This window comes from Callithrix jacchus, chromosome 9, assembly GCF_049354715.1.
Source record: "Callithrix jacchus isolate 240 chromosome 9, calJac240_pri, whole genome shotgun sequence".
Classification (NCBI taxonomy): domain Eukaryota; kingdom Metazoa; phylum Chordata; class Mammalia; order Primates; family Cebidae; genus Callithrix; species Callithrix jacchus.
Window position 1 is genome coordinate 53,899,712 of NC_133510.1, and position 20,570 is coordinate 53,920,281.

The 20,570-nt window shown below is 35.9% G+C and overlaps 1 protein-coding gene and 1 long non-coding RNA gene across 7 annotated transcripts in view; both read right to left on the reverse strand.

Annotated features, from left to right (window-relative positions):
• MSRB3 (methionine sulfoxide reductase B3) overlaps positions 1-20,570 on the reverse strand; it is a 209,941-nt gene that overhangs the window by 142,181 nt on the left and 47,190 nt on the right. For 5 of the 6 annotated variants that reach the window (XM_035256188.3, XM_054238310.2, XM_078336123.1 and 2 more), the window contains 2 exons: positions 16,135-16,243; positions 14,454-14,531 (listed from right to left, as the gene is read on the reverse strand). In XM_035256188.3, coding sequence (XP_035112079.3) covers positions 14,454-14,531; positions 16,135-16,243 — 187 coding nt within the window. Of the gene's footprint in view, positions 1-11,481; positions 14,532-16,134; positions 16,244-20,570 lie in introns of those variants that run through there. The other variant, XM_078336122.1, reaches the window with a different exon arrangement.
• LOC144577591 (uncharacterized) lies at positions 4,444-7,447 on the reverse strand. Its single transcript, XR_013521773.1, has 2 exons — positions 7,332-7,447; positions 4,444-4,601 (listed from the first exon to the last, which is right to left on the reverse strand). It is a non-coding gene; the product is annotated as an uncharacterized LOC144577591 (long non-coding RNA).

Sequence of the window (20,570 nt, forward strand, 5' to 3'; positions counted from 1 at the left end):
TATGAATCTTGGCTGTTGTGAGCAGTGCTGAAATAAAATGTGAGTGCATTTTATTTTCATAAATCAGACTGACCTATAGTTTTTCTTTGGTTGAATATCGTTTATCAGCTCTTGGTTTTAGGGGTACTTTACATTTGTCAAGAATTTTGTAAGACTTATTCTATTTTCATTAATTGACCCAGTTTATAATAGCATGGGATTAATTTATTTTTGTGATAACTCAATTTCTTCTGAGGTTGTTGCTCTTGTAACTCTTCCTGAGTCAAATTTTGTATTTCATTTTTAGAAAATTATCGACCTGAGATTTAAAATTTATTAGAATTGGGTTATACATAGTATTCTCTTACATTAAAATTATTTTTTTCATATCTTTGGTTTCATTCTATTCTCATTTCTAGTGTTTTAAACATTATGTTCTTTCTCCCTTCTTTCTTGACTATACTTGACTGAAATGGTCAAATTTGTTGGTCTTTTTGGAGATCATTCTCTTGAATTTATTTAAGAGTTCCACATTTTTTTTCACATTAATTCATCTGGATGTTTTTAAAAATTTCTCCTTGCCTTTGATTTTCAGCAGTAATAATATGCATATAATATATCAAGATATGGCTATTCATCTTGTTTCAGATTTCAAGCACTTTTTGAATCTGTAGCTTGATGTTTTTTCTCAGTTTGTCAGCTTTAGAAAATCCTTGGCAATTATCTCTTAAATGTTGCTTCCTTCCCATCATCTTTTCCTTCCCTTTCTGCAGCTCTAATTATATACATGCTATAACTGAAACATATTTCTTATCTTATCTATATTTTTTTCTTGCTCTCCTAGCTTCAGTCTGAATATTTTATACTAACTTGTTTTTTGTTGTTGTTGCTGTCTACCAGTCCTACTTTCTTGTGTGTCTAATTTGCTGTTAACATCTGTTGTGTTTATATTTTCAGTTATTGCATTTTTCAGCCCTAAAAATACTTAATTCTTTACAATAGATTCCAGCTTTCTTGTGAAATTCTCCATCTTATCATCTATTTTCTTGGATATTTTAATCACACTTATTTTTAAGCCTAACTTAAATATCTATGTAGCTGGGTCATGTATAGACCTGTTTCTTTTGTCAATTTATTTCCCTTGATCTTGTACTTTGGTATGCCTAGTAATTTTTTATAAATGCCAGGCATTGTGCATGAAAAGTTGCACTCTGGATAATTTAATCTTCTTCCATAAAGGGTTCATCCTATCCTCTGGTAGCCAGCTATACTGGGAAAGGGAGGTAGAAGATCACCTTAATTCATTCAGGGACTGAGCTAACTTGAGGTTGAACTGTAGTTTTTGTTAAGTCTACCTTTTGTTTGCCCCTATTACAGTAGTGTGCTGAAGCTTGGAAGAACCTATTGTTAACATTTAAGGAACCTGTTAAGCTAGTTACTAAACATAGCATTATTAAAAATAAGTTATGTAAATTTATAATTAAAAACAAAGACAATATTCAAAATTCATCACTGCCCAATTATTTAACTACATTTAACTAAATTATTTATAAATATCACATCTATATTTAACAGAAATATTATGTAATGGCATTACCAAATATCTCTTCCCAACCCCACATTTAGTGATGTCATATTTTTACTTGAAATAGCCCACAGTGGAAGTATTTGCACCACAGAAATCAGAAAACACTAAAAGTCAGTGTTTGATTTATTATTTGTTGAGGTAGAGCTAGATTTACCATTCTATTGGTTGTCTAGATCAGTTGTTCTCAACAAGAGACAATTTTGCCCCAGGGAATATTTGAGAACGTCTAGAGGAATTTTTGTTCTTCACAACTGTGGAAGAAGTGGAGACAATGCTACTGGCATCTAGAGGGAGGTCAGAGATGTTACTAAACATCCTACATGTATAGGGGAGCTCCCCGCAACAAAGAATTGTCCATCACAAAATGTAAATCGTGCTGAGGTTGAGAAACAACTGTCCGTTAGTATCTCTGCTTCTCAGGAGTATGTCTCTGTCTGGAATGTCTGGAATCATTTTTTTTTTTTAGACAAAGTCTCACTCTGTTGCCAAGGCTATAGTACAGTGGCATGATCTCAGCTTACTGCAACCTCCGCCTCCCTGGTTCAAGCAATTCTCCTGCCTCAGCCTCCTGAGTATCTGGGACTATAAGCACATATAATCGCATCTGGCTAATTTCTTTTGTATTTTAGTAGAGATGGGGTTTCACCATGTTGCCCAGGCTGGTCTCAGTCTCTTGACCTCATTATCCACCTGCCTCAGTCTCCCAAAGTGTTAGGATACAGGCATGAGCCACCATGCCTGGCCTGGAATCTTTACGTCTCTTCTCATGCTTATCATTGGCAAATGCCTGGAGGAAAAATGACATTTTATACCATTTTCTTTTATTGTTTTTGTTGTTATTTTTCTAACATTTTAAGATGAAGATTTAGTTTTATTATTTTTTAATCTTTCTTATATTTGATAATAAAAAGGCTTGACTATGAATTTTTCTTTCAATGTACTTTTGGGTGGTTGATCCTATTTTTTGTGACTTTTTGCTGTATTTACCATTTTGTTGTTAAAGGTCCTAACCATAGACATTGTCACCACTCTCTTTGGTGAGACAGGTAAAACTTTACAGTTGCAGGCAATGCTATTGTTGAAATAAGCATCCACTGAAAGTAAGTTCCAGGAGTAGTTTACAAAAACAATACTTCAGAAAACATGGTAGGGAGTTAATAATTATGAGAATCCATGAACAATTATCTATTTACATTTCCACCATTTAGTGTCAATTCAAATCATTTTATTCTGCTGTTATTCTGATCAGGATTAAACTGTATTTATTTAACAAATAAGTACCTACGATTTGCAAAATCCTATGTCTCTGTAATGGAGTAGAGGTGGGGGCTACAAAAACCCTACATCACAACTTATTATCTCAAGAAGTTTACAGTTTTGTTGAGGAGGGAGACTTGCAAATGACAAATGTATTAAAACTCTGTTACTCATCTAAGTCATAAAATTTGGAGAATTTAGAATCCACACGAAAGCATTTTTAAATTATTCAACAGAAACCAAAAATATTTTGGATGAGATGGATCACTGAATCAAATAACATGTTATAAAATATGCAAAATGTTGACATCAAAAGCCAATTATACTGAATTCATTTTGAGAATTTCAGATTTGCATGCTGTTTATAGCTTACAGTGTAAGCTTAAAGTGGTAGTTTTCACAAATCTTAATACTTCCATCTTTATATTCTAGCATGTTTCTGTGATTCTTCATTTGATATGGTAGGGTTATAAGTTAGAAAGAGTTGATGTTATTTTCACTATTTAACAGCTGAGAAAAATGAGATAGAATGTTTAAATTACTTGCCTATGGTTATGCAACAAATTTGTGCTGAAACTTTTTTTTTTCGATGTAGTCTTGCTCTGTCACCAGGCTGGAGTGTAATGGCATGATCTCAGTTTACTGCAATCTCTGCCTCTGGGTTCAAACAATTCTCCTGCCTCAGCCTCCTGAGTAGCTGGGACTACTGGTGTGCGCCAGCATGCCCAGCTAATTTTTGTATTTTTAGTAGAGACAGGGTTTCACCATGTTGGCCAGGATGGTCTCAATCTCTTAACCTCATGATCCACCTGCCTCTATATCCCAAAGTGCTGGGATTACAGGCGAGTGCATCCATGCTTAGCCTACGCTGAAAGTTTTAAGACACCATGTTTCCAGTTGGTGAGTTGGATGGCTTCTGCATTTTTGTTTGACAGTGTTATGTGATGGGTCCTTTATCCACATGTAAAATACACGGAAGCCATCTATCTGATTAACATTTGTGCAATTCTCAATAACCACTTTTCAATAAAAGAATTATTCATTTACAAAAAGAGAAACTTTGTGAATTACCTCAGAAGTACTTGCTAAAACTTGTACATTATTTTTTATAAACTGCCTTTAAGTAATTTAAAGTTTTTGAACTAGAATAATATTAATTAATTTCTTGATTCATGTTTATTCAAACAAGATAAATGTACATGAATTATAGTTAAAAGTTTTGCCTACTATGTTTCCTGGTTTATTCTAACTATCCATTCTAATTTGCTGAGAAAAATGTAATGCATTTGGAAAATTAACTAAAGAACTGAGAATGTGATTTAGGTAATATGAGACAAGGCAAGATTATTCTTTCCTCATGTTCCTTTCCCCGAATAATGCACACACATACACACATACATACACATGCACACACTCCCCCACACACCTTCAAGCACCTAGGTATTTTATATGTAGGTATTGTTTCAGTTCTTTTCCATGTGTGCATATAACTTTTTTTAAAAAATGCAGTTATAATTACCTTTGCATATTGTTATCCTTTGAATCATGCCTTGCTATAGTTTTCTAGTTTTTCAAATGGAGTTGTTCTTTCCTTTTTTTATGCCATGCTTTTAATGTTCTTTTCTTTCTTCTAAAATCACACGTTAGTCATATGTTTGTTCCCTGTCTCAAGCAAGTCCTTTTCTCCCAATCCAGACGTGGTCTCTCTCTGGGCTTTCAGTTGAGTTGAAGATAGAAAAGTAACTGTATCTATTACAAATACTTTTCCTATAAATCACTGTATGTGGGGACAAGACAGGAAGAGTCAGTGGGCTGAGAGAAAATTTGTGCAATTGTGAGAGAAGTCAATTTTATATTCTCTTCAAAATAATATATGACTTACTCAGCCATAACACAACTTTAAGTAAGCTGCCACTCAGAACTCTAGTTTATTTCATAACAGTTTCTTTATGCTGGAAAGCTTTCTTTGTTAAAGGATTTTGAATAAGGTGAGAGGCAATTCAAATCTTTTAAAATTCAGGTTGAATGTAGTTTGTTAGAGGTTAAGAAACATTTTCTGGAATTATGAGCAATTTCCAGCTAGAGTTCCATAAAAAGAAAGCTTAAGTTAAATCCATTTTATTCTACTAACAGAATTCCACAGTGACTGAAATGGTCGGTAAATATCACAAAGAGAGTTTTTAAAAGGTTGAAGAGACAGTATTTGCGTAGAGAGGAAAATGGGAAAACTCTATCTTCCCACTCTCCTCTTACATCCTCCTGCACCACCCCCCCACACACACACATACACACACACACAACTGCATCACAGAGGGAAAAGTTCATGTTGAAAGTCTTCTTTAGTGGTGAATGGAATAGCATGCATGGAATAGCACAGTTGAGTGAATTGTGTGTGGCACTGGACTGAAATTTCCTCGGTGAAAGGGCTTACGTACTTAAAAAGCTGAAAAATGGCTTAAATTTTCTGGTAGCCTAGAATAAAGTTGCACAGGAGGCTCGTGTGAAATATAGCATGTGTGAACAGTCTTGTGGCAGAGTTTCATTTGAAATGTAGCAACACAGCTGGAGCTGTGACTCATCACACTAATATCCATTGTTAACAGACAGACTCTGTCTAATAAAGCCAGTACTTTCTCACATTGTAAAGATTTATTTAGGCTGCTGTGATAGTACGATATGTTCCCAAAATTTGGGTAGAACAATTGTATTTAACATTTGTTGAATACCTGGCATATACGAGGCATTTTTCTGCATTTAGTTTTTACACCTGTTTGGTGTTATTTACCCCATTTTACAGGTGATGAATCTGAGATCAAACATCTGGCCTGATATTCAGCAGGCACCACTAGCTGCTATTAGCCAGAGCCTGTTCTGATTGATGAAGATGAAGACACAGAAATTTCCAGATAGTAGGATACACATTTAAGATAGTTCATGTCAGTTGGTGTCAATCTTCTTAAAAAACGTAGGGAGAGAATTTTTTAAAGAAAAGATTAGTGAAAATTTGGAACACAGCTATTTGAGAAAATGTGACAGGGAATCAATAAGTTAAAATAAAATGACCTCCCAGTTTCAGTTACTAAAATCCTGCCCATAAATCCAGCTGCTGCCCTACCTAGCTCCCAGATGTTAAATGGCCTGATGACTTCCTGAACATTGGCTCCATTTTCCTGTCAGTATTCCAAGTGACTTCCCTAAGGATAGATAATAGCCAGCCTGAAACTGAGTCCTTGATGACCTGCCATGATGGATCTCATTACTTTTGGGCTAGCCCTTCCCACATTGAGACAGTTTTCAATTTTGAACTTAAGTACTTAAGTACTATGACAAACAGATTTTTCAAACAATTGAGGGGTGTGTGTGTGTGTGTGTGTGTGCATATTTGTGTGTGTCTCATTTGTTCCAAATACTAAAATTTCATTCTAATATAATTCTTTAACTTTCTTCTTTTTTAAATGTTTGAGTGCTACTACTCTAAATCCATTTGTTTACTGGCTGTGTGATCTTCACAAGTTACTTATCCTCTCTCAGATTCCTCATCTGCAAAATGTGTTGTTATGAAGATTAAATGAGTTCACATATATGAAGTACTAAGAACCCTGTGGTATATGGCAAGTAATGTGTGTTAACCATTGTTTTAGCATTATTATCATTATCATTAGTGAATCTATAGAAAATGAGCTATTCAGTGCAAGGCCTGCTGAATGAGTGTATACAGTATATTAAAATGTCCTATGTGGTTCTTCAAAGTCTCAAACAAAATGATCAGAAGCTGATTGCACATGCATAGTGTTGAGGTTTATTAGCTAAAAAGGAGAAAAAAGTTCCCACTGAGGCTGTTAATTTCCTTCTTTTTTTACTCCCAGAATCTATCTTGTGCACTGTTATGATTTACATCTCATTTTCATCATGCTATTACCACATTCAAAATTTCTTCACTATTTATCTAAACAAAGTTCAGATATGCAGGTGATCAACAACTAAGTATTTAGTGATTATTATGTGCCAGGGGCTGTAGATATAAAACATGACTAAGGTATGGCCTTGCCATTGTGATATTCACTCCTAGAAGGCAGAAAAGCACATAAGCAGATAATTATAAAACAAAGTAGAAATTGCGATGATGGAGGTCCGTACAAAGTGCTATGGAGCAGAGATGAGGAACACCCAAGTTCACACTAGAGGGATCAGGTAGGGCTTTATGGAGGAAAAGATTCCAAGGCTTCAAAGATTTCTAGTAGGAATTTAGATGCCTTCTCTGGCATCCAAGGACTTCCTTAATTGGTCCCCTATAACTCCCCAGCCACATCTCCCATTACTCCCAACATAACCCACATACCCACTCCTTTTGGACTAGTGTTCCATATCCTTGAAAAATCCATTTGTTATCCTATCTCTGATTCCTCTTCTCATATGGCATTCTCTACTAGGCATCCTCCCCCTGGACAAAACTGAACCCTTCTCTCTGCCTGGTAAAGTGTATTCTTATCTCCTCATGAAAACTTACCTGACTTTGATGTAGTCATATTCTTTCCGATTACACATAAAAGCATTTCAAACAGGCACATGCAGAGAGACACTACCACTATTTTGTCATTTTTTTAGTGGTTTGTTGTGTTTTTCTTACTATGCCAAGAAAAGTAAGTACCTTGAGGAAAAAAAATTTTATAACTTTATTTTATTTATTCCACAAAACCTAGGAAAGTGTCAACCAAAGCAAAATATAAATAGTCAAAAATACTTTCTAAATTAAATTATTTTGCCAGTGCCTTCTTTGGTTTATCTGATGTGCAATAAATCTACTTTATGAAATTTTAAAAGTTCAAATAACCAAGGAGAAAACACTCTAACTTCTGTCAGTTAATTTACTAACTGAAAGTCTGTAGTACTATGTGAGAAATAAACTAGCTTGGTAAAATTTGTGAATGTGAAGAAAATGTGAACCATGGAATAAATTATACATTTGGTTTATAAGAAGGCTGTGAATGAGGTTCTTGTACTTAGAAAGCAGTAAGAAAGCAGTATATTGTTCAGAGAGGGAATGTATTTAGAGTACAAGTTTGAAAATGAAATGAGAATAATTGAATAGCCTATTTTGTAAGGAAGTAAAATACACACAGCAGTCAAGTAAATGATGAGGATTATGCTTGTGTGTGCACGCACACGCACACATGTATTTTAAGTGTGAATAAGATAGCAGAAATAGCAGTTGGGGAAACGAACTTTTCATAATGATTAGACAATTTAACGTTGGCACTCTTCTTATTTCTTCTGTCTTATCTATTTCCCTCCCACTATTATTTCTCATGCTGTTCCTCTAGTTAATCTCTTCTGTCTAGTTTTCTACCCTCACACCTTTCTAACAAACAGAAACTCCACATACTTCACATACACACACACACACACACACAATTGTTTCCTATATTTTGTGTTCAAAGCATAAAACCAATTATCTACAGGGCCCCTGAAAATGACAACATTAATTTACTAGACTAGTGAGTGGTTTTGAAACTTTTGCTCTTGAACCCCTACAATAATTTTGATATCAAAAAAATAGACTTTGTGCCAGTTATCAAATAAAGTTAGAGCCTCTCACCACTAAATCCATCTTCTTTGCCTGCTCTGCTAAACTGGGGCTGGACCCTTTAAAGATTTTTTCTTTATCAGCCAGCATGATGTTTATCTTTGCCAGCTGAGGGCACAGGAGACCAACTGCAGGAGGAAAAGGTCTTTCCTTTCTGGTTTCAGGATGCTTACTTAACAAGTTCCTCCAGTGCTTGCAGCATCTTTCACATCCAAATCCCACAGCCCATGCAGTTTCTCCACTCCAGGCTTTTGCAGTGTGTGCAGCTTCTCTAGTGCCAGGCTCCTGTTATGTAACTGGATTCTTCTGTATCCATCTACTCCCGTGTATGCAGCTTTTCCAGCACCCGACTCCTGCAGAACACATAGCTCCTTCTGCATCCAGCTTAGGTAGCATAGTCTGCTTCCCGGCTATATGCATGGCTTCCTCAATGCCAGGTGCTGCTCTCTGTGCACAACGATGAATAGCACCCAGCAGCCAGCAGCTTCCCCTGACACTCCACTCAGATGGTTTGGTAGTGAAGTGCCTCCATTGAGACACCCTGCAAACAGCTTTCCACAGCATCCCAGAGGGAAATTTCCAGCAAATTTCAGATTTCAGAAAACCTCTAGCAAGTTGCACCATCATAACACTATACGAACTTCTCTGCCATTTAGTGGCTACAGCCATGCCCTCTCCAACAAGGTCTAGCCCTCAGCCCTGTGTGTGCATAGGGATGCATGGGATTCCTTGAGCTGTCTATCTCAGTCCCAGGAGTCATGATTGTTTCCTATCTCTGTGATTCCTGTATTCTTTAGAATTTCTCTTCATTTCTTACTAGCCAAACCCTTGTGACCACAATCTTCTCTTACAGTTCATAATTCTGTAAATTAAACTTTACTGTTCAAAATACTGTATATTCTATGTCATGACTGGGTTCTGACACATGCTCCCTCATATATTTTAAATTAAATTAAAACTTCTTATCAGAATTTTTTTAATTGCAAAAGATTAATTTTCTGGTGTTTTGTGTATTTTATACATATTTAAAATGTGTATTTGTTAAAACCTTAGAGCTACATATTTAGATCACTTAGCAGATGAATAAGTCCACCATATAATTTACAAAGCCAGTCCTCACTGTCAAATTAACCAACCAAATCAGATGTATTCTGTGTCCGAAAAAAACACTTTCATTTATTTCTTTTTTTTTTTTCATTTGAATAAAGATGTGAATACATGTTCTCATGGCAACCCTCTCACTTAAGTAGTCTAGTAAAAAAATAAATGGACAGACAGCAGATGGAGAGACAGACAAGCAGACAGGCAGGGAGGTGGACTGCGCTGTGCCAGGAGCCTTGCCAAGGTGAAATACTATTTCACTATTTTTTACCAATGCATTTTTACCTTGCTTTCAATGAGTCTCTCTAAAGTAATGCATTCACAAACTTTCATTTTGTTTGATGCCCTGGAGATTGTACCCCAGGGCCATACATAGTAAGATTTGGGCTAGGTGAAAGCTCTGTCATCTTTTCTGAAGTGGGAAAAGGGTGGTCATTATAGAGGAGATGGGGAGGATGACGCAGCCAACCACAGACTCTCAGACATATCAGTTTCAGGAAAATGCACATACAGAAGTTGGCACTAGACCAATGAGCTACTCTACTACATTCTCCAGTGAAGGATACATCAAGGAATGTTTTCCCAAAATAGACAAGAAAATAAGTAAAAAAAAAAAAAAAGCAATTAAAAAAAGAAAAAAAGTAGAATAAAAGTATTAAACCACATTTCTTATAAATGTGGAAAATAAAAGCTCTCCTTGTAAGTACAGAAGTAGATGAAATAGAGGCAATATCACATCAAATGTGAAACCTGACTCCCACTAGCACCTATGTTTGGATAAGCATCTTGCTTTTAGGATTTGTGACTCAAAAATTTCACATGGGTTAAATCCTTCATTTGCAGTGGTTCTGTTTCTTATTTAAAACATTAAGTTTTCCTCAGACCCCATTCTTCAGTGAATCATATGATAGAGAAGGAAATGGAGAATCTGAAGCAAAAAGTAAAGGGGATGTGGCCAATTTCTACCATTTGGGATACTAACAAGTTTAACATGGCTCAGCAACTATCTTAAGTGTTATATCATAACTATTTTAGCTTATGCCATAACTATTATGGCATAAGCTAAAGGTGTTGAAATATTATATAAGGAGTGTGTTTTCTGAGAGGAAATGGGTGAAAATTTGAAGGGTCATTTTTTTAACAGGAGGAATACATAAGAATTCAGAACAGATTCTCAACCCATGCTAATGTTCAATAATGTTTGCGCAATGTAAGAAAAGTTTTAAATCTTTTTTTTTAACTTCAGAGAAACTACTGTTTCCTGTTATTTCTAGAAAATCGGTAAATGCTGGTGTTTTAAAAGAAGAACATTTATGGAGAGATATTAAGTGTGTTTTAACTATAAGTATCAGATCCTTATTTATTTCCCCTAAGAAACTCTGTAATTCTGTTTTAAATAAATGGCTTTTTCTTTTCTTTTCTTTTCTTTTCTTTTTGAGACAGAGTCCTACTCTGTCATCCAGGCTTGAGTGCAATAGCATGGTCTTGGCTCACTGCAACCTCCGCCTCCCAGGTTCAAGTGATTCTCATGCCTCAGCCTCCTGAGTAGCTGGGACTACAGGCACACACCACTACATCTGGCTAATTTTTGTATTTTTAGTAGAGAAAGGGGTTTCACCATGTTGGCCAGGCTAATCTCGAACTCCTGACCTCAAGTGATGTACACAACTTGGCCTCCCAAAGTGCTGGGATTACAGGCCTAGGCCACCACACCCCCAGCCAATGACATGTACTCCCAATTAAGGTCTCTGCCTTCTCATTCCCCCAAATCAGCAACCCATGGGAAGTATAGGACTTCTGGAATTTTCTCCACCTAGATAAATAAATTTCTGGTAAAGACTTTCCTTTCTTGAATAAGATCCAAAATCTTCAGAATACACTATCTGAATGAACTATTTCAGTCAGAAAGTCCAATGTGCTGCCTATTTTATGGCAAACTGTTGGAATCTTTAAAATAAAGATTCTGAATCTATGCAAAAACTTTTTTTTTTTTATTGATCCTTTTTTTTTTTTTGAGGGAAAAAGAGAAGAAGAAGGGGAAAAAAAGAAAAAGAGGGAAAAAGGAATATTACTTCATTCCTAAAATGGGTTTCAATAATGGCCGATCAATATTTTGAGTGTTTAAAGTGGTTAATGCATATTTTATGTGTTTAAAATGGAGACCTCTATTGTGTTTATTTGTTCTGGCTCTGAGTTCAAGTCCTGGATATCGTTATCAATTTGTTGTCTCATTGAATCTAAATCTCATTAAGTGTCTTATGTATCTGGGTGTTAAGATCTCTTATTGTTGCATTAATCCTTTTACCCTTGCATCCTTGTAGCTTTGAAATCTATTTTATTAAGTGTGAGAATTGCAACTCCTGCTTTTTATTTATTTATTTTTGCTCTCCATTTGGTTCGTGAGTTTTTTTCCATCCCCTTGTTTTGAGTCTTTGTATATCTTTAGATATATCGTTAGATTTTGTGGATAATGTATATTTTGTGTGTTTAAAATGGAGAGCTCTATTGAGTTTATTTGTTCTGGATCTTAGTTCCAGTCCTGGATATCGTTATCAATTTTCTGTCTCGTTGAATCTAAATCTCATTATGGGTCTTATGTATCTGGGTGTTAAGATCTCTTATTATTACATTAATCCTTTTATCCTTGTATCCTTGTAGCTTTGAAATCTATTTTGTCAAATGTGAAAATTGCAACTCCTGCTTTTTATTTATTTTTTTTGCTCTCCATTTGGTTGGTACGTTTTTTTTTTTCCAACACTTTATTTTGAGTCTATGTATATCTTTGGATATACCGTTAGATTTTGTCTGTATCTTTTGATTGGGAGATTTGGTCGATTTAAATTTAGGGTTGCTGCTGTTTGATATTAACTGGCTATTTTGTCCTTTTGTTGATAAAAATTCTTCTTTATGTTAATGCTCTTTACTTTTTGGTGTATTTTTAGAAAGGGTCATACTGGTTGTTCCTTTCTGTGTATAGTGCTTCTTTTAGAAGTTCTTGTAAAGCAGGCCTGGTGGTAATAAAATCTCTGAGTACTTGCTTGTTCCTAAAAAATTTTATTTTTCCTTCAAATGTAAAGCTTAAATTGGCAGGATATGAAATTCTGGGCTGAAAGTTCTGTTGATTAAGTATATTGAATATTGGCCCCCACTCTCTTCTAGCTTGTAGGGTTTCCGTTGAGAGATCTGCTGTAAGCCTAATAGGCTTACCTTTATGGGTAACTTGATCTTTCTCTCTGGCTGCCCTTAATATTTTCTCCTTCGTTTCGATCTTGGTGAATCTAACGATTATGTGCCTTGGGGTTGGTCTTCTTGAGGAATATCTTTGTGGTGTTCTCTGTATTGCCTGGGGTTGAATAGTGTCCTGCTTTGCTAAATTAGGAAAATTTTCCTGGATAATGTCCTGGAGAGTATTTTCCAGCTTGAATTCATTCCCTCCGTCACATTCAGGTACACCAATCAAGTGTATATTAGTTCTTTTCACATAATCCCATATTGCTTGGACACTTTGCTCATTCCTTTTTATCCTTTTTTCTCTATTCTTGTCTTGTCGTTTTGTTTCATTAAGTTGATCTTCGACCTCTGATACCCTTTCTTCTGCTTGATCCATTCGGCTGTTTAAGCTTGTACATATTTCACTAAGTTCTCGTGTTGTATTTTTCAACTCCATAAGTTCATTTGTATTCCTCTCTATATTGTCTATTCTTTTCAACATTTCATCTAACCTTTTTTCCAAGTTCTTAGTTTCTTTACATTGGGTTAGAACAAGTTCCTTTAACTCCCAGAAGTTTCTTATCATCCACCTTTTAAAGCCTTCTTCAGATAATGGAACACAGTCCTTTTCCATCAGGGCTTGTTCCGTTACTGATGAGTCCTTTTCCATCAGGGCTTGTTCGGTTGCTGATGAGTCCTTTTCCATCAGGGCTTGTTCCGTTGCTGATGGGTTCTGATTTTGAGTATACACGGCCTTCTTAGGCTGTTTTTTTCCCTTCATTGTAGATGAACCGCCTTTCTAATTAGTTTTCTGAGTCGACGTCCGACTTATTGATTCCCAGTGTTGGGATCCGAGCAACCCACTGTGGCGGCCTAAATAGCAGCGATAAGACTGATGGTGCTCTTCTGCCTGGGAATCTCTGGTCTGGCTTCCCTCTTGAGTCCGCAACAAGCGGCTCTGACTTCCCGGAGTTCCAAACTCCGGTCAGTAGGGGAAGCGGTCCCGTTGGCTCTGCATGAAGAGCTGCTGCGCCGAGACGCTGGCAAAACCGCTGCGGCGGCCACAAGAGTCGCGCTGGAGACCCGTGGGGCTCCTCCACTGGGAATCAGCTGATCGGTGAGTGACGAAAATTCGTCCAAAAGTGTGGCATCATCTCGTTCTCTGGGCTTTCACTGGGAGCTACAATCCTGAGCTGTTAGTGGTCGGCCATCTTGGATCCTATGCAAAAACTTTTAACCTCATATTACATTTTGCTTACCTATGTAAAGGTACGTTCCCATATTATATTCAATACAGGTACTTCCCTTTATTGCAAAAATATAATCTACTTGGTTGAAATTATTCAATGTGAAGGATATACATGAAGAACTTTTCATTATGTTCCAATAAATATTTAAGGCCATCATTTGAAGATTTAAAAAATCAGTAACTGCATAAACATTTCTATGCTTGCCAAAATCTCTTTCATAGCTCTGCTAAGCACCACGGTTATTGATATGAACAAGTTAATCTTGGGTATTTTAAAGATCCAAGTAGTGTAAAATCAGCCAGTCTGTCACACTGGTAATTTATCATGAAATCAATAATCACTTTTGTTTTGTGGGGGATAAATGAAAATAGAGAAAACAAACAGAAGAAAATTCAGCAATGGAAAGATTCTAAAATGAACGAGCAATAACTAGTTTGTTGCCATCTGTGATATAGTCATACCTACAAGTTTTCAACATACTTACTTAAACAATGGAGTTCCACAAACAACACATTTATATATTCCAGGATCTTTGTGATGTGTGTATTCTCCTTCGAAGGCACTGATAAATAATAAACAGATCATTTAAAAAATCAAAGTTAGCACTATTTCTTACAGAATGTGTTTGCTTAAAATACATTTCTCTAATAAATCTTTCAAGGGCTTTTTGTCCTAAAATGAGAACAAACCAAACATATGGAAATCTGAACTTTACTAATATATTTCAAATCTATATAATAAAATGTACATATAACCACTCCAAACTAGTGCAGGTTACATAAAAAAAAAATCAAGCCATCTAGTTATGTAATGCCTAGAAAAATATTTTTTTCCCTATTTAAAAAAAAAGCCTGTAGTTTAGATTCACAGAAAGACCATTACATAAGATTTTGCTACTTTACAGTGTGCAAGAGTATATATCAGAAAATGCAGACAGGTCCAAGACTTCAAGTGGAAAGAGTCTTATTTTTTGGTCTGAAAAGGAATATTGCAGCTTTAAGGGAATATTTTTCTAAGTTAACAATCTTAAAGGCTAGGAGGTCATTCAGCTAATACAAATCAGCTGTGCTAGCCCAACAAAAAGTCTATGTGCTCTGCAGCTTGTTTTTATTATCCTTTCACCCTCTTTATGAGGTCCAATTTTTTTATAAACAGAATTTTTAAGAATGACCTAATCTCTGGTTGTTTGTGTGCATTAAATCATTTTGCTAGTCATGTACACAACAGAACGGATAGAAATCCTTGCAAGCTGAGACTGAAGTCCACTGCTAGCTCATTGTATGCTAAGGGTGGACTGCAACAGAGATTCAGCATTTGGTAAATTCAGTAAACAGCAGATACTGTGACAGGAAGGGAGTGTTGCCTATTAACAGGGATCCCATGTGTAGCAGAGAGCTCTTTCAGTTCATGAATGAAAACAAGAAGTTACATCATTAATAAATTTGGATCAGGAGTAAGCTACGGTCTTACGCCAAGCTCCATGGTCTAAATTAGACAACAAAGTCATTGGACCTTGGCAAGTTACCTTTGAGCTGAAATCAGCTGAGAGAGGCTTTATTCACTAAAAACAGTCTTGGAAGTGAACAAACTCTTTTTTTCCGGACTTAGGGCGAACTTCCAAGGACCAAAGCCATGTGAGGGCAGTTATTGAAAATTTTTGACATTCCAACCACAAATGAGCCAATAAATACTTTCTCCACATGTGCTTCAAAAAGAAATTGGAGTGGGGTAGAAAAGAACTAAATTATGCTACCTTCTTTTTGCAGCCAAAACGTCTATACTTACAATGGCCACCTTCAAAATTTCAGCATCCTGGCATAGTGCCAAGTCCCTCATGGTTTTGCTTACTGTGATGTCTTCCCAAAAAATGTACCTAAATCGCTATTACTTCCACACATTTTGAAGTAAACTAAAAACAGGCCCTTAACAAAAGCTTTGTGACTTTACATCAGATATGTAGTGTTCATTAAATGGAGAAAAAAACAAGTAGAACTCAGTCTTAACCTAAACAATACCGTTTCAACCTTTTCAAGTATACAATTTGTAGACTTTAGCAAGTAAGTATAAAATTCTCTAAATTAATTGGCAAGGAAGAGGATTGCAGGGGGCAGGAGGAGAAGAAATCTAGCTCTTACTTAATGACTTTTTATTAAAGCTCACCTTACCTTTCGGTCCCTTTCTCCTGAGTGACATGGTACTGCAGGGGTGTTAGCCGCTTCCTCAGTTCCTGCTGGGAAAAGACCACCTTACAGTTCTTTTTATCCCTACATGACCCTGAAAAGAGAGAGGATATGGGAGAAGAAGGCTTTTTAGCTTGAATCCTAAATAATTGCTTTGGCTGGCCGCCACAGCACAGCTTCTGCAGTCACTTGTCAATGACCAGACCAGTCTCTAATGCACTGGAAATGCTTACCTGAACTGCAGGTCATTATTTCTCTAAGTTTAAAAAGAATGTTTCTTAAAATTCAGATGATTCCACTGGAGCAGTGATAATATGCTATTGCCAAAGTCTCTAGCATACGATACTAAAACCTCACTGATCATTCACAAAATACATCCTTTATATCTCCCAGTATCTTGAAAACCTTTTTTTTTCAAAGAGATTCAAAAACATAAGTCTATTTACAAGCATTTACACTGTATATATAAAATGGTGGGCATATTAAGTTAAACATAAGTCTGCAATAATTTTGCAACTTAGTAGAATAGCCTAAAACCATTCAAATTCAATTTCCATTCTGGATGATTTAACTACCATCGTATGTTTTGAACCCTAAAAATATATTTTTCTATGACCAGGAATGGCTGTCATTTTTCTATGACCAGGAATTGCTGTTCTCCATGATTCCATCAGAAACTTCACTAGATTCTGTATACATAACTCTCTCTTTAACACTGTATCTTACCATGTGAAATAGGCAGCAAGAAACTTTCAACAAACTATAGGAGAAGGCACTTTCACTAATGTAGATTCAAGAAGTTTCAAAGAAAGTGAGAAAAATAGAAAGGGGAAAGACAAAAAAAAAGAAAACGTGAATATGATTTTTAGAAAGCTACATTTCCTTTTTGCAAAGTATATCTAGGAAGACTTCACTGATTAAGTGTATTTGAATAGTGAAATAATTTTAATGTGATTCTAATAACAATGGCAGCTTTTATTTCAACCTATACAGCCTGCAGTAAAATGTTCAGACAACACCTGTTTATATGCAGTATTTTATTTTACCTGAGCAAATGACTGAAAAGAAATATAACTCCAGGACAGGGCAGCCATTACTCACTGCAGTAAAATTGCTTTTCTTTGCCATCCATCACAGTGGGAAAGAAATCTGCAGATGGTCCTAAATGTAAAGAGTTCTTGCCACGTTTTGAAATTACTAGAAGAAAGCTTGCTTAGTTTCCTAAATATTAAATTCAACTCCTTTTGAAATATGAAGAAATACAATTTAGGAATGGAAATGTTTCCCACTTTTTTTACTTTCAAGGAACCTAATGTCATAGTATGAGATCACTGACCTGAAACTAGGAAAACATTATCTAGCCAGTTACCCTGACTGTGGGGTTGAAAAGGGATATCAGCTTGCAGAATCAGGGCCACCAAGATAGAGTGGCTGATTCTCCACAAGTGGAAATGGAGGCAGCAAAAGAGCAAGCCAGAGCCAAACAGCAAGATATACCTTGGAATGGGCCTGCAGGTTGTCAGACAGCACCTCTGCTGACCTTCCACAAATACTTCGGCCCTTCCCTGGCCTGGAAAGATCCACAGGCACAGCTGGCATGTCACTAACAGCATGTTGATCTCTCATCTCACTGGACCCTGTCTTACCCTAGGCTTTAACCAAATACCTACAACTTGTATTTTTGCTGTTGTTGACGGGTTAAGTAGAAATGTTTCCCTGAGAAATGTCTGTCCTGTCAGAACAAGCCTCTCAATAGCTTGAATGCAGAGTGGCTCTTTCTTAAATAATAAGTCCACAGTGATAGGTGCGTTTCTGCTCAATTCAGTACAGACGTCTTAAAAATTGTTTTATTTTCATTTATTTGTTGGAAGAGTTGTCTCTTAGTTAACATTGTCACAAAAACATTAATTGCAAACATAACATGAAAAAACAACTTGGTTAAAATTGTTCTTTCCAATGGCATAATTAAAATATTTACAATTAAAATCAAACAATTCTATCCAAAATATTTTTGTTAATATATGTTCATTCATACAAAAAGACCAATTGTGTTCCCAAAGTTGAGAGAACTAAGCTACCCATCTGTATGTCATTTAGTACAAGAGAAGCAACTGCAGGTTTAAATTACATGGTATTGGATTGCAATTTCCTAACATTGGATGCTTTTCTGCTTTTTTACCTTGAGTCATTTACTAAGGAGTGTTCATAAAAAGTAGCTTAAAGCACAGATGCTTGAAAATCGTTTAGGCAAAGATGTTTCTCTCTTTTTCATTCTCCCTCTCTCATGAATCTCTCTTTTCTGAAGAAAGAGAATAAAACTGTTGGTCAGTATTGATGAACCATGTCAAGTATTTGTACAAGAAAAAAACGTAAAATTGAAAACATCTGATTGAAGTAAATAATACAAACATAAAAGCCTTACTAGTGAATGAAGGGTATTGAAGAGACTTTATTTCATAGATTAGAAATCACTTTTGATCTAAACATTCTTAAAAACAGATTGTTTTCCACTATGAAACATCTCATTAACTGTGCTACAGAGACCTGGTTTTAATGGCAAGCCTTGAAAGAGTGCTGCTGTATTCCTTTGTTGGTCTCCGTCTTATTTGGGAAGGGAATAAAGATTTCATTCCAGCTTTCTTTGTTTGTCTTTCAAGAACCACTAAAGCAGTATTCACACAAATTTTGTAGGAATGTGCCCTATGTCATAGCCTACAAATTATTTGGTTTTGGTGCACTTAAAGGTCATCTTCCAAATTAGCAAAATTTTTCTACATCCTGGCTTTTCAACCTTAAATATAAATATTGTTTCCTAACTGTAAGTGAGGTTTGTCCTTTAAGAAATAACTAGTGATTATTTAAAGTTGTCAAACTTTGTAAGTTTTCATTCTTTGGTTATACTATATTCTCAAAATAATTAGGTTTTTAAAGTATGTCTAGTACCGAAAGGAAATATATGTAGACTAGAAACAACTATTGTGACTTTACATTAAGCAACTCAACGAGAAGTTAGTCAGATTTTAATAAATGTCTTGCTACACCATTTAATAATAATGTACCTCCTGGACAACTGAAAGCTGTTAATATTACATTAGCTCTTCTATCATCAGAACCAAATATTGGCATATATAAACACAGAAAAGCTTCACTTTGTTTCTGATTTCCTTTTTTCCTACCAGAATCACTTTTCTAAAGTCATATGGTGCCACTGGTAATCTTGAAAAAATCATTTCATTTTGAAATTCTATAGTAATTCACTGGACGGTTTCCCTTTACTATCTTCACTTAGGTACTGTAATTTTCTTATTACACAGGGTAATTTAACATTAGTATTATATGACATCTGTTCCATGACCTCTAAATTGGCTTAGTAGTATGTTTGGGAAAGATTTTTCCTTTTATTTAAATATTTAATAGAGTCTTTTGAAGGCACAAGTGAGTATGTGTTTACACATGTAACACAAGTACGTATTTGAGGAGATAATACTGCCATTTGGGTATCTAATCATAACACCATTCCCTACAGAGCAGCTTTGGGATAAATCAGATCCATCTTGAACCCAGTCCAAGTGTATTTTATTTATTAAAATATGCCCAAAGTCTATTTTTATATCGAGTCTTGTCCTGTGTTGTTGCCTTAAGGCCAGTATTGTTTCAAAGCCCCAATATGAAGCTCCTGCTATTAGTACAAGTAAACGTACAGCAAGAGTTTGCTTTCTGGCTCTGCCTGCTTCCCAGCTACGTGACCTGAAACAAGTCAGCTTCGCTATGTATTGCCATCCTCACAGATCTCCTGTAAGGATCATAGCCATTAGCACTTACTTCATTTTGATTACAGTGAATTCTGAGGTTAAATTGTCTTTTAAAAGATAGCCAGGTCCAGTATTTCAGTGTGCTGCAACCTTTTTATTGGTAATTCTTTTTCTGCAATATTTCCCTGGGAACAGTATCTTCCTCACACTTTGTCTTTTTTTTTTTTTTAATAGTTAAAGTGGGAAGTGAAGGAAGAAAATAAAACTAAAATTTGAGTCCTCCTACATGCCAAGTGCATGTCTAGGCACTTTTGCATAAATACACTTAATCCTCTCAATAATTCTAGAAGGTGGCTGTCATGCCTGTTTTACATACACAGAAACTGAGGTTTGGTGAGGTTATAACATACCTTTCTAAGGACAAACAGCAAGTAGACATATCAATTCAAACCCAGGGCTGTATGACTGCCCTAGCCATATTTTCTTTTTACTAATCGTATACTTTTTCTTTTCTTTTTTTTTTTTTTTTTTGAGACAGAGTCTCACTCTGTCACCCAGGCTGGAGTCCAGTGGCATGATCTCAGCTCACTGCAACCCCCACTTTTCAGATTCAAGTGATTCTCCTGTCTCAGCCTTAGCCTCCAGGGTAGCTGGGATTACAGGCACCCA